Below are 16,827 nucleotides of genomic sequence, written 5' to 3' on the forward strand. Positions count from 1 at the left end.
ATTTTTGCCAAGAAAACCCCAAAAGGGGTCACCAAGAGTGAGACAGGATTGCACAAGCCCCTTTAGAATGTAAGCTTTCCAGCACCAAAATAAGTTTGCTTGGCACAGTTGCGTGCAACATGTTGAGTTAATGTATGCTTGTTGATTGATTTCTAGACCAACCACTTCATCTCCTTTGACCACCAACCCTACTGAGGAACTGGACCTTAAGTCAAAGAAACAAAAAAGCATCAGTTCCTCAGGATGTCAGACTTTTGGCAGAGAGATTAGTGACACCTAATCAACGAGCATTCACACACCCCTTCTGGTGGGCCAGGCCTCTGCCCTCAAGAAGCATCCATTCTCTCAAGGAGAAAGGATAGGAAACGGCTTAGGTCTGGACTTCTAGGGAGGGACTGGGTGAAGACGGCGCGCCATCCCTAGATTACTCCAGGGGGCGCTCGAGGGGTGGAAGCGGGAGGCACGCCCACGTCGTGACGCGAGGACAGGCGCCACTGCGAGCAGGTGCACGCGCCTTGTGCGCAGGCCGACTGGTAGGGCTCCCCGTGACGTCATCGCGGCGGGAAGACGCGCAAATCTAACTGGATTTAGGGGATAGTCCGAAAAGGCATTGGCGGGGGACTTGCAAGGGAATCGGGATACCTAGGAGGCACTGTCGCGGGCGCCCTTTCGTGGGCACGCCCCGGTTGCACTCGCTGGAAAGAATGTGTGAGTGTGGGTGGGTGACGTAACGGTTTGCCACTCTATGGTTCTTCGACTCTATGGTTCCAGCAACGCCTCGCGATCCTCCTCAACCGCGCATGCATTAGTCTTTTTTTTCCACCACAAAGGCCACAAGGGGGTGGCGCAGGCGCCCTTTGAGTCCCCGAGACTTATTTTCTTTCTTTCTTTTTTTTTTTTTAGACACCGGTGCTAGGCGTAAAAAGGGGGATTTGGCTTATGCGCAGTGAGGCCGTCTGGGACCTATTTCATCCGGGGCGGTGGCGACGGCGATGACGGAAGAGGAGGCGGCGGTGGAAGAACGGAAGCCGGGAGGGGACTAGAGCGGAAGGGGACCAGGGCCAGGGCTGTGTCCGGAGCCTCGGCGGGGCAGGGGTTCCGATGTGGTCCCCGGGGCAGGAGTCCGAGGCCCCAGCCAGGGGGGACCCGGCGGGGCTGCTGCCCCCCGAGTGGGAGGAAGATGAAGAACGGATGTCCTTCCTGTTCTCCGCTTTCAAGAGGAGTCGGGAGGTGAACAGTACCGACTGGGATAGCAAGATGGGCTTCTGGGCGCCGCTGGTGCTGAGCCACAGTCGCCGCCAGGGGGCGGTGCGTCTGCGCCTGCGCGACCTTCAGGAGGCCTTCCAACGCAAGGGGAGCGTCCCACTCGGGTTGGCCACGGTGCTCCAGGACCTGCTCCGGTGAGGGGCGGGGCCTTCCCGAACTGGGGGCGGGCACAGGGTGACACCCCTCCCCCCACCCTGGGCTGAAGGGGAGGGATACTTAGGAGCAAGTTAGTGTTGCCCTTCCCATTTTACAGTTGAGGAAACTGAGGCCCCGGGAGGTTGGAGGGACCTGCACCAGGTCACGCAGGTGGCAGAGCTGAGATTTGAACTCAGGTCTTGTGATTCTGAATCCGACTGTGTCATTCGTTCTGACTTAGGGTGTCGGTGGTGGGGAAAAGAAGCTTTTTTTTGAATTGCTGTTGTCACTTAAGACCCACCTTAAATGCTATGTCTTCTGGGAAGCCTTCCCTGACTCCCCTCCCCAACCTCATAGCACTTTGTTTTGCAGCTTAACTCAGTAAGGCACTTACCTTATAAAATGGGGTTGTAAGGAGCAAGAGAGACATTCGGCTGTATAAATACTAGCTATTATTAGGGTGCACTGGCCTCTTCTGCCTCTCTACTCTTCCTGCTCATTCCTGGACTACTTGCTGTTCCCTATACACATAACGCAATTCCCACCTCCGTACCTTTGCTCTGGGAATGTTCACTCTCCTCACCTTCACTTCTCTGTTTCCATCACTGCTTTCAAGACTTGCCTCCGAACCCTTTTACTGGAAACCTCTCCTTGTCTCTCCGTGTTATCCTCGACCCCCTTTCCCTGTCTAGACTTTTGCATGTGCCTAATTACTTTCATATTGCCTCCACCATTAGAAGGGGAGTTTGAGGGCAGAAGGCCCGATTTTAACCTTCCTCGTATCCCCAGCATTTAGCAGAGTGCCTGGCACATAGTAGGTGCTTAATGAATGTTTATGGGCCAGCTGTGTCATGTTTTACCAGACTTAAACTTCATAAGAGAAGAGAGATATTACATATTTTACATGAACTCCACATCTCTTCCAGCGCACTGCACACAGTAGACATTTAATAATTGTTTGTTCAGCTGAATTGGTTAGGACTTCTTGGAGAAAGAAAGGATGGTCTAGGGAAAACTTGAGGCATGAGAGAGGCAAGTAAGAGGAGTCTTGGTTTTCACGGGGTTAGGAAAACACCTTTACAACTCCCATTCTTCCCCAGTAGGTATAGTCAGTATGATTTTTTAAGGTATTCCTTTTATAGAATTTTGCCTGAGGCCTCAGAATTTGAAATCACTTGGAGAAGAGTGTTTCCTCCTTGCTGGTACATTTGGACTTTGAGTTTATTTAATTTATTAATTGAAACACTTATTTAGTGCCTACTTCTTCAGGACCCTGTACTCGGTAAGCACTAGAAGAAATAAAAACATAAGTGAAACTTGGGCTTTGCTGTTAAGTAACTCGCCATCTAGTAAGAATAAGACATTGTATAAAAATAACCATATTGGGCAGCTAGGTGGCGCAGTGGATAAAGCACTGGCCCTGGATTCAGGAGGTCCTGAGTTCAAATGTGGTCTGAGACACTTGATACTTACTAGCTGTGTGACCCTGGCAAGTCACTTAAACCTCATTGTCCCACAAGCTTCCCCCCCCCCCCCAAATAAAACAAAACCATATCAAAGGTTAAGTTGTAATTGCTTAAGAGGAGTATAGAGTGCTATGAGATCAGTTAAAGGGAGAGCTCATTTTGGAAGGCTCTGGGGAACAGGTAGAATTTGAGTTAGGCCTTGAACGATCATTAGGAATTCATTAGTTGGAGACCCTGGGGAAAGGAGATTGGTCAAGAGACTAGCAATAATTCAGGTGAGTGTTAAAGTTGTCAGAACTGAGGTGGCAGCAATGGGAATAGGTAGAGCTGTTGAACTAAGGAGATTCAGATTCAGGGGACATAACTTAACTTTGGTCCTAGTCCAGGGAGACAGCACCCTTGGGGAGAGGAATCTAGGCGTCCTCCTACAGAAATAGGAAATATGTATATATTCCTCCTAGCTTGGGAGGTACCATGGCATAATGGATAGGGCACTGGATTTACTGGGTTCAGATTCTGCCTTAGTACCTGTGTGATCCTGGCAAGTCACTTAACCTGTCAGACCCTCAATTTCTTCATCTGTAAAGTGAGGGCATTGCACCCAGTGGCCTCCAAGGCCACTTTTCAGTCTGTGGCCCTGTGTCTTGACCATGGCAGGTCAAGCCTAAGCCAGTGTAGATGACCAGAATACTGGCCACCATGGCACCCAGTAGTTTCTATTCAGTCTTCACCAAACTGCAGAAAAGGCTTCATTTTTGCCACTTGTGTGCATTCATGTTTTACATTTTTAATATGACTAGATGTCTCTAGGACCAGATTGTTCTACCTTATCTGGACATTAATGGAGACCCACCTGGGAACTCTAGGTTTGTTAGCCACCAGTGTATCTGCTGCAGATTGGGTTTGGCTTCATTCCCTGTTTGAGACTGGGAAGAGGAATTGGAAGGACAGAGTTGAGGGAGGAGCCCCTGGCCACCAGTGCTTTTCTTCTCCTTGAATGTGGCCTGACAAGTTACTTGGCCACTGGGTTTGACTTTCCAGAAGACCATGAGTGAATCTCATTTGGGTTTAACCTGAGCTTGAGATCCAGTGTTCTACTCTTATTATCTTCCTCTTTCATTTTTTTCCCTTTAAAAACTGGAAGACTAGTTTAGTTCCTAAATTTGGAGAAAAATTCCCAGATGTAGAGCATGTTTGTCAAATCCTAATGATCCCTTTGTTGAGATGTCTTGTGATCAGGGAAGTGGTACCAGTCATTTGTGTGTGCTTAAGAGACAGGACTTAGGGGCTCATGTGTGGAGGCAAATGTCTGAAGCCAAGGAAGCTATGATGGGGTAGACATATTTGTTCTTTTGCAATTGGAAGTCTTTCGTTTTTATGTTTGTTCCCCATACTCTAGAATAGTCAGTTTTTCTGTACTGTGTCCCCCCCCCCCCCCCCCCCCCCCCCGCCTCCCCATTTGTTGTGGAGTGTGCTTTAGACTGTGGCTGTAACAGAAACCTATTAAGATAGTTGCTGAAAAAGCCAATTTCATGATTTCATTTAGCCAGTGCAGTAGGGTCAGGTAATCAGCCGGTGGTCTTTCCTTTCCTTTCCTTTCCCTCTCCACTGGTTGTCAGTCTGTGAATGCTTCTCACTGCTTGGCTGTGTTGGTAGTAGCTAACAGAGTTGCTCCAGAGTAAATAAATACTGTGGAATGTGGAGCAGAGGTGTCAGACTCACAGCCCACAAAACTATAGTGCAAGCCCTAACCAGATTACATTTGTAACTGGGAAATATTTAACCAAAATAAATGAAAACATGATTACAATGTAAATAATGTTAACAAGCAGTTCACTCAATATGGGGCTCACAGGGATACATTTTTATTTGAATTTGATACTACTGTCCTAGATGGCCTGAACTCTGTTATTATGTCTTCTGTATCATTTTGTTCCCCATGATACTTTTCACTTTGTAGGTTCTCTATAAATACTTGTTGATTATTTTTATCTGACCAATAAGAAGAGACCACAGCATGGGCTCCATGGCTCCTCTTGTTGATGGCTTTTGTTTGGGGACACTGGTTGAAATCATCCAGTGCACCCTTGCTGACATGACTTTTTCCTTCTGTTCTTGGAGTCGAGGGGAGCTACAACGGGAGTCAGATTTCATGGCCAGCGTGGACAGCAGCTGGATTTCATGGGGAGTAGGTGTCTTCCTGTTGAAACCTCTCAAATGGACTCTTTCTAATGTTCTGGGGGACAACAAGGTCCCTGCTGAAGAGGTGCTGGTGGCTGTGGAGCTGCTTAAGGTAGGTGCACTTGTGTACAGACAAGCCAGGGACTGGTTTTCCTTTTAGAGGAAGGACTTCGCCATTTGGTCCAAAGACAAGAGTTAATTACTTGGTAAGTTTTTTTGTGTACTCTCAGTCTGCCACAGGATGTCTAGGGGTAAGGGAGAAGCAGGGCTTCCTCTTATAGAGTGTTACAATGTTCATTTGTTACTTGGATAGTCTTCTGGTGCTTTAAGAAAAACCTATTGTCTCAGGACTAAATCAGGGACATATGAATTTGTTTTCTGGGGCTTAAAGGGTCAAAAATTCTTGTCATCTGAGATTTATGGACAGAATTCACACCTAGGTTATCTGAGAACCAAGAAGATGGCATGATTTCTTGGGAGTTATAGTTGTATTTCCCCAAATCATCATACAATGTCATTTCATTTACTTTTCTTATTTTAAAGAATGTTTTTTCCCTCCTTGATTACGTGTAAAAACAATTTTTAACATTTGTTTTTAAAATTTTTTTAGTTCCAAATTCCCTCCCTACTCCTTGAGGGGAAAAGCATTTTGATATCAATTATACATGTGCAGTCATGCAAAACATTTTCATATCAGCCATGTTGCAAAAGAGAACACAGACCAAAAAGAAAAAAGAAGAAACAGATAAACAAAGCAAAAAAAAAAAAAAGGGTGCTTCCATCTGTATCTAGACTCCATCAGTTCTTTCTCTGGAGGCAGATAGCATTTTTCATTTTAAGTTCTTCAGAATTGTCTTGTATCGGGGGCAGCTAGATGGCGCAGTGGATTGAGCACCGGCCCTGGAGTCAGGAGTACCTGGGTCCAAATCCGGCCTCAGACACTTAACACTTACTAGCTGTGTGACCCTGGGCAAGTCACTTAACCCCAGTTGCCTCACTAAAAAAAACAAACAATTGTCTTGTATCATATTGCTGAGAATAGCTAAGTCATTCAAAGTTGATCATATAATATTGTCCTTACCTTATACAATGATGTCCTGGTTTTGCTCACATCATTTTGCATCAGTTCACATAAGTCTTCTCATGTTCTTCTGAAACCATTCTGCTCATCATTTCTTTTAGCACAATAATGTTTCATCACAATCATATGACACCATTTGTTCAGCTATTCCCCAATTGATGGACATCCCCTCAGTTTCCAATTCTTTGCCACCACAAAAAAGAACTGCCATAAATATTTTTGTATCTATAGGATTTTTCCCCTTTTCTTTGATCTTTTTGAGATATAGACCTAACAGTAGTATTGCTGGATCAAAGGGAATGCACAGTTTTATAACCCTTTGGTCATAGTTCTGAATTGCTCTCCTGAATGGTTAGATCAGCTCATAACTTCATCACAAGTACATTAGTGTTTCAGTTTTTTCCACATCCACTCTAACATTTGTTGTTTTCCTTTTCTGTCACATTAGCCAATCTGATAGGTGTAAGGGTAGTGTCTCAGCATTATTTTAATGAGCATTTCTCTAATGAATAGTGATTTAGAACATTTTTTTCTATGACTAGATGGCTTTGATTTATTTTTCTGAAAACTGCTTGTTTATATCTTTTGGCCATTTATCAATTGAGGAATGACTCATATTTTTATAAGTTTAACTCATTTCTCTCTATATTTGAGAAATGAGTTTTTTATCAGAGAAACTTGCTGTAAAACATTTTCCTCCAGTTTCTTATTTTCCTTCTAATCTTGGCTGTTTTGGTTTTGTTTGTGCAAAAACTTTTACATTTAATTTCTTGTACCTTTATCACAAAAAAAAAATTAAAGTTCTTTTTAACTCTAGTAAGTAACTTGCATATAAAATCCTTTGGTTGAAAGGAGGAGAGAGGGACAAGGTTTATTATTCCTATTTTCACGGCATTTTTGAGCTGACAGGGACTTTAGGGATGATTTAGTTTAATTCCCTGATCCTATTCGATGTAAAGTAAATACAAAGAAGTATGAATTAACCAAGGTCATGTAGCTCATTAATGGCAGAGCCAGGATTAACATTCAGGTGTCTTAATTCCCCCCAGTGTGTTAACTTACTTCATTTTACCAATAGGGGAAGTTGATATAGTGGTGTCAGAAGACTTTGAAGTCAGTGACAAGTGGAAGATAGGCAGATAATGGTTCTCAGTACATAGTTAAATTGGATGGATTTGGAGACCTGATTTTGATTTATTAGATTAGGCTGCCCCACTATTTAAATTTTCTTGCCAGTTTTTTTTTTTTAAACAAAACTTTGAAGAAAAAAATCATACTTAAAGAAGTTGGCCTGACCTGGACATTTATGGATCTAGTTTTCCAAAAGAAAGGTTAGAGCTCTTTGGTCTCTATACCCAGACACTGAGAGATTAAAGGCTCCTTTCTTCTACAGGAAAAAGCAGAGGATGTATATCGTCTGTATCAGAACTCTCCAATCTCCTCTCATCCTGTGGTGGCTCTGTCAGAGTTGAGCACCCTCTGTGCTAGTTCCTGCCCAGATGAGCGAACCTTCTATTTGGTGTTGCTACAGCTGCAGAAAGAGAAGAGAGTCACTGTTTTAGAGCAGAATGGTGAGAAGGTATTGAATGATGGAATTTCTTTAAATATATATATTAAATGTCTATTAATCTTGTCATCAGTTTTTCTGTGTGAATTTTTTCAGAGCAGGAGTAATTTGTTCTTCTCCTGCAGATTGTGAAATTTGCCCGAGGGCTACATGCCAAGGTCTCCCCAGTAAATGATGTAGATGTGGGGGTGTACCAGTTGATGCAGAGTGAACGGCTGCTCTCTCGCAAGGTGGAGTCCCTGTCCCAGGAAGCAGAGAGGTAACTTCTTCCCTTAAGGCTTTAACTACTGAGCCTTCCCTGCCCTGACTAGTCCTCACAGTTCTCAAGAGCACTTGGGGGCATGATGTTTTCTTTTTAGGTTCCATTCTTTTTCTGTAGATATGCGGGGTTCACTCTGGTGACCACCAGGTGTTTTTCTGCTGGGGAAATTTATTTTGATTTCGGGACCCTACCTTTGGGCTGAGATTAGAAAGCCTTAGGCCCTCAGGGTCTCTTCTGCGTGGGAGGGGCTGGTGCCCCTCCCCCTCTGTTTCAGCTGAGCCCAAAAGCCCCGTGGGCTGTACAAGATGCCAGGTCAGACAGCTGGGGGAAAAAAAAAGCCCCCAGCTCCCTCCGACCTGAGCGGAGCTATCCCAAAGATCCCAGATAGCCTGGGCTGAGATACATGAGGCTGGAGTGCACTCCCCCCCCCCCCCCCAACCAGCCGCAGCCCTGGCTGGTGGATTAGCTTGGTCTGTGGGGGCGCAGGAAGCCCTGAGATTTGAGTGGAGAAAAGAAAAGGTATATATAGACCTGGGAGTTAGACTCAGGGGATCGGACTAGAGACAGCGGGGCTACAAGGATGCAGGAGAAGACGAGAAGGACTAGGAGCAGGGAAAAGAGAGGCGGAAGGGCAGACTGACGGAACAGACAGATGGACAGAAGGTCGGTGAGAGAGAAACACAGGGGTTCACTGGTGGCAGTAAGGAGAGGAAGGTTAGAAGCAGGGGGATTTACAAAGTGAAAGGGGCTCAGAGTTAGAATAAAGTACCTGAATACCCTGAGGCCAGAGGTGGCTAAGACCCTTATTGTATTAAAAAAGGTTACAGGCCTTATTACAAACAAGGGAAACGTGCACTGAGGCAGGAGGGGCTAAGGCCCTTATTGTATTCAAAAAGTTCGAAGCAGCAGGTGGGAAAGAGACTGCAGGAAAGCAGTCAGGTTGTGCATTTTATTTCTCTGTATTCTTAATTTGAATACTATCTCATAAATAAATTCTGCTTTGATTATTTAGTTAAGAGGCTTCTTAATATTTTGCTTATCAATTTGAGAGTGGAGCAGTGTGGTGGAACTTTATAAACGGCCCTCATTAAATTAACGAAGTCAGATAGCCAGTTAGTCAGCAGTCCCAGAATTAGTAGCCCAGTCAAATTAGCCCCCCCGAATTAGGCCCAGCTAGTCATCAAAAATATTTCTACGCTGCTTTGCTGAGGAGACAAGACTGAACCAGAGAGAGGAAGGGGCGTACCCGATGGCACCAGTGGGGGTGGAGTTGAATTTTGGTCTTCTAAGTTTATGAGGTAGGGGATGGAGGAAGCAGTGGGCTAGCAAAAACAGCATTCAGAAAGCACGGAGTGATTTATTTTAACGTTTAGTTGCAGGCTAAAATGTACAGCATAAGTCATGGAGTTCAGGGTGCAAGAAAGTGGGGGCCATTAAATATGAGGAGTGCCAGACCTGGTGGTCTGTACAGATCGAGTACAAATAGCATGAGTTTGCTTTGTTCAAGTTCTTAAGGAGAAATTACCTGAGGGTGGCCGGATGAAAGGTTGGAAACAAGCATTTAGGCTGACCGGTTTGTGGATGCCCTTTCTTGGGCTTTCTGAGGTTGAGAACATTTCCTTACTTTGTTAAGGTCTATTCTTTCTATTTTCTTTATTAGTCTTCTTTTGGTCCCTTGAAGTAAATGGAATATTTTCCATGTTGAGTGGAAGCCTTGAGATGGTATTTGTGCTTAGTGGTGGTTAGCTTTTAGAGGGGAATTCCTGGTTTCATTACCAATCAATCAACTTGTCGATAGTACACAAAAAGACAAATTGGCGACAGTTAATTTAGAGGAGAGAAGTTCCCTGTAGCACCTACAACTTCTATGTCGGGACCTTGTTTGTTAAGCACTGTTGCCCTGCCTCACCTAGACTGAGTGATCTAAGGTAGCGAATACTTCCATTCTGGAGCTGTGCTATAATATAGGACTTGGTGTAATGGTTTTAAATTCCTTTTAGTCAATAGGCAATTAATTAATCAGTAGGTAGAATGGGATTTGGCCTTGAGATCCCTTGCCATTTTTTTTTTCTTCCTGCTTGACTGTCGTTCAGTTGTTGGGTTTTTTTGTTTTTTGTTTTTTTGAGGCAATTGGGGTTAAGTGACTTGCCCAGGGTCACACAGCTAGTAAGTGTCTAGTGTCTGAGGTTGGATTTGAACTCAGGTCCTCCTGAATCCAGGGCCAGTGCGCTGTCCACTGCGCCACCTAGCTGCCCCTTAAATTCTCCTTTTAAGGATGTCTCAGGGCTCTGCCTCTTCCTCTGTGCTCCTATCTTAGATAAAAAATTCTCAATTTGCTCCTCCATTTCCCAGATGTAAAGAAGATGCCCGACAAGCGTGCCGAGCTGGAAAGAAGCAACTGGTGAGTGTCTTCTTTCCCCCTGCCAACTCTATACTGTCAATTTAGCAGCCAACATGGAAATAAGACTGGTGCTTCAGCACCACTACATACCTTGGGAGTGAGAATATGTGTAGAGAATTGGGAAGTCTTAGTCTCCTAGTAGGGCTACTGCTACTCTTGCTTCACTGCCCAGTGTCACACATTATAGTATGACTGCGATCCTGACCACATTTCCCCTTGCTTTCCTAGGCACTAAGGCATCTCAAGTCTAAGCAGAGGACAGAGAAACGCATTGAGGCACTACATGCTAAGCTGGACACAGTACAAGGCATTTTGGATCGGATCTATGCTTCCCAAACAGATCAGATGGTAATGTACTTGCATCAGGGATAACAAAATTAGTTGAGCTCATAGTTATTATTTGCCTCTGCCGGTGTTTTTCTACTACTCTGTAATTTTTCTCTCATACATTAGGCTTACTGTGATTATCCTATACAAAATTTGATTGGTTTCTTTTCTTGTTGAAGATCTAAGGAATGTCCTTCATTACTGTAATTCTCATTTCTGCTTTTCCAGCCTGCTACTTCCTCTTTGTTACCTATTCAGTCTTTTCTGTGTCTGGGTTCAGGGTTCTTTCTTTGTAGCAGGTCTCTAGTCTTTCTTGATTAGCAGTTCTGAAAGGCCAAGTTGGTGTGGGGATATAGAGATTGCAAGAACTTAAAAACAATAGTGTTTGTTTTTGCTATCTGTACTAATGCTTCTACTTTCCTTTTAGGTTTTTAATGCCTATCAGGCTGGTGTAGGGGCCCTCAAACTTTCCATGAAGGACATCACAGTGGAGAAGGCCGAGAGTCTGGTGGACCAGATTCAAGAGGTATAAGATGGACTGGGAACAAGGATGATAGGAAGTTACTGATTATGTTGTCCTCACACTGGGCTGTCAGATTTTACTCTAGAAAGTCTAAGTGGAGAAAACCTCCTTCTTCTGTTTGAACTTGTGTGCAGAAGCTTATTTGACCATGTTATTTTGCCTTTGGGGTCCTATTTGGATTTTCTGTTTCCATTTCTGAGTAACTTCCCATTTCCTTTGCCCACTCCACATTTTATACGATTTAGAAACACTCTGGCTCAGGATCTCACCCATTTCTCTTACAGCTTTGTGATACCCAGGATGAAGTTTCTCAGACTCTGGCTGGGGTGGGGATAAATGGCTTAGGTGAGTTGTCAAAAAGATGTCCCCATGCCCTAAGAGGAATTTGCCTTCTTCATGTGGCCCCATTTTCCCCACACCTAGCTGCAGGCAGGGCTTTATCCAAAGTCCCTCCCATACCTGACACTTCTGACATGGAAGCAGCTGCAGGAAATGCCATATTCCTTCATGCCCCCACTCACATTCTCATTTAAGGCACTTTTTATATCTCAACCAGCTCCTTGCATGTGGGGATATGGTAAGGAGTTTTGTGTATCACTGGGGGAACTGCATCCCTTTAAATGGCATAAAAGATTGGGGTTTTTCCCTGGGATTAGGAAAGAGGCCCTACCACTTTAAATAGGTTTTCTGTGGGGACAGAAGAGGAAGTTCCCTTTGAGAGTGCCACTTTTCTCAAATAATTCCATGGAAAATAGCTGTTCCACCTTTAGCTGCAGTCTATTCCCAACTTAAGAGACTTGGTCATTGTTTGCTCTTTGACTATTATCTGCCAGTATTGAGTCTTGGTTGTTTTCCCTCTGTGGGGATTTATGTGCTTCTCTGCCTTGTTTTCTTTCTAGATAGTGACAGTGAGGAACTGGAGAAGGAATTGGATAGCCTCCTCCAGGACACCACCAAAGAACCTGTGGATCTGCCCAGTACTCCCCACAAGCGATTTTTCTCCACCGACGTGCCTAATCCCAGCATTTCAGATGCTGAGCTTGAAGCTGAGCTGGAGAAACTGTCCCTATCAGAAGGAGGTATGGACCTATGTTAATAAAGAGCCCCTGGTGGGATCCCGGCACCATAGGTAGCCATGTGGCTGCTTACTTTGTGGCTCTCTGTCCTCGTCTCAGCTTACAGAGGATGTAGAGGCACTAAGGTAGTCAAAAGCATAGTGGGTGGGAGTTCAGTGATCTGGGTCACAGGTTCTCCAAAGACTAGGGTTCAGTTGCTGGATTCTCCTCTGTGTATTGCTCAACCATTCTTTCTCCTCTGCAGGTTTGCTTCCAAGCCACGAATCCTCCAAAAGACAGCTGGAACCCACTCTCTAATGCTATCCCAGGACTTCCACATAAGGAGATGTCAGGCGTGTGTGTTTGTACATAGTTATGTAATTGAAAAACTCTCAGAATTTGATGGGATGGGGAAGAAAGACTACTCCATTTAGCTGGATATTCCCAGTTACTCCAGGACAGAAGTAATTTCTGGAAGTTATGCTCCAAAGGCTTGCTCCCAGCTGGTGTCATGGACCTGTCTGTCTTCTCATCTTTATAGTGCCACAATCTATGATGTCCTGTGTTTGACCTATTGTTCCATATAGCCTGCAGTCTTTGACTTTGGCCCAGTTATGTTTGTCTTCACCCACCAACTCCCACTAGAATTTTGTTCCAGCCAGCAAAGGTGAGAGCTTGCAGATCATTTTTTCTCCCGTTGGTTAGAGGGACTTGTCATCTTTACCTGTAGGTGTTCATAAGTTTACTTAACTTATTCCTACCCATTTCCATTTTCACTGGTGAGGAGAATCAGACAAGTTTTATTCAAGGGGACTTAACTGCTGCTTCTTCAAGGAGAAAACAAACAGTGCAAAAGTTTCTGCTCTTTATTATCATTACATCAAGTTTTTTAGGCTCAGAAATTGTTACCCTTGCGTAACTCAGGGTGGTGGCACCTCTGGCTCTCTTTGCCTCCCATTTCATTTTGTGCAGAGGGAAAGAGAATTCTTCTTGGCCTTTGAACTTGGGGTGGTGAGACCTAGTTGATTGTGGAGCCATCCTATGTGGATTATGGATGGCCAAGTCCCATCTTTAAAAGCAAGAGGCTACCCCTTTGCTCCGCCTTTGTTGGGGTATGATAAGAAGACCCTGAACAAACTACACAACAGAAACTCCCTTCTATGAGCCTGTAAAACAAGAGCGAGTTCTTTGCTCAAGTTTCAGAAGAATTTTCTTTTGCAGATAGACCACTGCTAAGGGTAGAGGAATCTGAGCCAATTTGTGCAATAGAAGCAGAAGGGTTTGCCCTTCTGCCATATTGGTATATGCCTCCCATATTCTACTTATTTGTCAGAACACACTACCTACTGTTGCCTCTTGGGGCTGCCATATTCTTGCTTCTCTCTCTTCCCTTTGAATTGGGGACAGAGGAGGAGCTGAGCGAAACAGTAGTCTGGAGAGGAGAAGACGGCAGCTACGTTGCCACTGTGGCTGCAGAAGCACAAGTATTTCTTCCTAAGCTATTTGCTCTTGGCCCGAATGATATGGAGCAGAGAGAAAGAAGGAACTTACTCCAGGGCAGGAGCGAGACTCGTGGTCAACAAATTTCTCTCCCATTCCACCTTGATAAACAGAAGTGTTGGGGGGTGAAGAGAAACAATCACTATTTTTTCCCCTTTTCTATCTGGTACATAATTAAAAGAAAAAAACAAATCATGGTTAATTGTCCGCTCTGGCTCCATTTTTCCTTTGGGTTACTGCTGTCTCTAGTCTGTGCTCTATTTAACTTAAGATCTGTTAGGCCAGTCCTGACAGTGACAGGCAGCCTAAAAGATAAGTGACGTTTAAAATACTCTGAAATCAAGTCCCAGAAGTATTCAGGCACCATGCAGCAAACATTTATTAACCACCTACGGTATGTAGTACACTAAGTGCTGTCAAGATACAAGGTTTAGATAAGAAAAGACCCTTTCCTTGAGGACCTTAGCGTGTCATAGGAGGCCCAGGCACTAACAGCCAATGCAGACTGCTATGCTCCAAAAACTATGTGATAAGTGTATTAAAAAGAACTTGATGAAATCCAACCAAACAATATTCAGTAATTTCAATATGAAGTTGGTCTTGGGGAGGATGTCTGAAAATGTGATTTGGTATTAAATGAAAAAAGGCTTTATAGCTTATGGGGAAGGTTCATGTTTGTGTGTCAAGTACATTCAAAAATTGCAAAACAACATTCTGTGTGAGGTCCTAGGGAAAAGACAGTTAAGCAGGGAGATCAGGAAGAACTTCATAGAGGAGGTGGCATTTAAGTTGGTCTTTAAAGAATTTTTTAAATCCACCTTTTGGAGGGAGGCCGGGTATTTCACAACAGCATGAATAAAAGCATGGATGGAGGCATGAAAACAAAATGTTCAGGAGGACAGAGACTCATCATCTGGTAGGAATGTAACAGATAAAGAGGAGTAATGTGAGATAAAGCTGAAAAGGTAGGGTGTTGCCAGACTCTGAGAGACCTTGATGACCAGTCTAAGTTATTTGAAACTAAGATTTTTGATGAGAAGAGAGAAATGACCAACAGAGTTATAAAGAATGGGTCGGGAGTCTTCTTTATCTGAATGGCTTTCTAGAATTCTTTGGGGTTATTGTCTTCAATAATAATTGTTCTTTTTCATTGCCAGCTGCCATTTAAAATTCTTTCTTCTTTGTCTTTGTATGACCATAGCATAGCTTGATGGATATAGTACGTACAATGCTTGTTGAATGAATGATTTGTATTCATGTCACTTTAGTGAGAATCTGATGTCTTCTCAGACCTGTTAGGTGCTGTGGGGACACAAAGGAACCCAAAACGTGTTCCTTGCCCTTGATAAAATTCAGTGTTGTTGGAGAGACCAGGCATAAAATAAGGCTAAGTGAAGAAGATTTTGTATAGCACAGGAAAAGGTCAGAAGGCAGTATATGATCAATTGCTAAATGAGTGGTATAGACCCAAAGAACCTGAGTTCAAAGGAGGGAAAAGGTCCTTGTGGACTGGGAATCCTTGAGGTTGCCACACTTAGGTGCTGGGGATGACTGACAGAAACGAAATTGTCTTTGTTGTCAAGGTGCTTTCATTGTGTCAGAGGAAGCTGCTGGTACACAGATGAGTAAGTACAGAATAGAAAGTAATTTGGTGGTAGTGTGTTCAGGGCCTTATTTAGAAGGGGTACTTGAGCTAAGCTTTGACAAAAGCAGGAATTCAGTGATGTGGAAATGAGAGTACGTTTAGGAATGGGGGACTGCTTGTGCAAAGACAGAAAGGAAAGTCAGTGTCTCCTACAAGGAAGAACAAGAAGGACAGTTTGACTATGAGGCATAGTGTTTGAAGGAGTGTACTATGTAATAAATCTAGGAAGGTAGTCTAGAGCTAGACTGTGAAAGACCGAATACCAGAAACATCTTGGAAGGTTTTTGGTTTGGGGTTTTTTTTTTTTGGCAGGGCAATGAGGGTTAAGTGACTTGCCCAGGGTCACACAGTTAGTAAGTGTCAAGTGACTGAGTCTGGATTTGAACTCAGTTCCTCCTGAATCCAGGGCTGGTGCTTTATCCACTGCGCCACCTAGCTGCCCCATGGAAGGTTTTTAATCAGGGGAGTGGCTGATCAGACCCTGTGCTTCAGGGATATCACTTTGACAGTTGTGTGGAGGATGGATTGGAGAAGGGAAAGATTAGAGAAGGGAGGAGTGGAGACCACTTTGCAGGCTGTGTCTGTCTGAATTCTTACCTGGCTGTGGCTGGGTGAGTAGGAAAGGGGGTATATATGCAGACTTTGAGAAGGTAGAATCAACAAGACTTAGAGTTGAAGTGGATCTTGGAGGACCTCTAGTCCAGGGGTTCTTAGGCTTTCTTGGTGTCTTGGACCCTCTTTGGTAGTCAGTCTGGTGAAGCTTATGGACTTCTCAGAGTAATGTCTTTAAATGCATGAAATAAAACACAGCATTACAAAGGAAACCAATTATGTTGACAAAGTATCAAAGTATAAAAAAAAAATCATGGACTCCTGGCTAAGAGCTCCTCCCTGATATGGTCTGCATCTTTCCTGTACTGATGAAGAAACAGAAGAGTAGAAAGGACTTGTCCAAGTGAAAATTTCTGTTTTATAGGTACAAACAACCAGGAATTGGGATAATCTGGGTTATGGTCCCGGCTCTCCCATGAATTTGCTGTTATTTTGCCATGTTCACTAACAGAGCATCAGGGTAATATAATCAGTGAGTGACAATGATAAGATCAGCAAGGGGAAGGGATTTTGGCAAGATACAGAAATAGAGAGAAATGGTTCTACTTGGAAGAGTGAGTATGTAGATGCAGTTTCTATTTCGTATCAGTGTTTCCTTTGTTCAGTCCCTGCCTTCTTATTTCCCACAGACAAGGCAGCTGAACTAAGGTACTTTGGGACCTGTTCATCAATCTCTTGCAGGGTGCCTGTTGTTGGTGCATGATAAATAGTTGGTGAGAATTTGCTTTGAATTCCTTTGGGAAAGAACAAGGCATTATGGTGTAGAGAAATGTATCGCCTGTCCCGGGTTGGGGAATCTCTCTCCT

The 16,827-nt window shown here is 44.0% G+C and overlaps 1 protein-coding gene across 1 annotated transcript; it reads left to right on the forward strand.

The window, feature by feature from the left end:
• The first annotated feature begins 581 nt into the window (after nt 1-581).
• Nucleotides 582-13,966, forward strand: CHMP7 (charged multivesicular body protein 7). The gene is made up of 11 exons (XM_043984961.1): nt 582-708; nt 904-1,400; nt 4,989-5,160; nt 7,523-7,708; nt 7,822-7,955; nt 10,311-10,359; nt 10,588-10,707; nt 11,114-11,212; nt 11,494-11,554; nt 12,109-12,288; nt 12,530-13,966. The coding sequence occupies exons 2-11, from the start codon at nt 1,102-1,104 to the stop codon at nt 12,580-12,582; spliced, it is 1,353 nt and encodes a 450-aa protein (XP_043840896.1). The 5' UTR covers nt 582-708; nt 904-1,101; the 3' UTR covers nt 12,583-13,966.
• Nucleotides 13,967-16,827: the final 2,861 nt, after the last annotated feature.

This window comes from Dromiciops gliroides, chromosome 2 (genome assembly GCF_019393635.1).
Source record: "Dromiciops gliroides isolate mDroGli1 chromosome 2, mDroGli1.pri, whole genome shotgun sequence".
Lineage (NCBI taxonomy): Eukaryota > Metazoa > Chordata > Mammalia > Microbiotheria > Microbiotheriidae > Dromiciops > Dromiciops gliroides.

Bases quoted from the DNA above. Each gene is read 5' to 3' on its own strand.
- CHMP7 (XM_043984961.1), top strand. From the start codon at position 1,102: ATGTGGTCCCCGGGGCAGGAGTCCGAGGCCCCAGCCAGGGGGGACCCG. The intron at 7,709-7,821 runs GTATTGAATGAT...CTTCTCCTGCAG, and splicing joins TAGAGCAGAATGGTGAGAAG to ATTGTGAAATTTGCCCGAGG. The intron at 10,708-11,113 runs GTAATGTACTTG...CTTTCCTTTTAG, and splicing joins CTTCCCAAACAGATCAGATG to GTTTTTAATGCCTATCAGGC.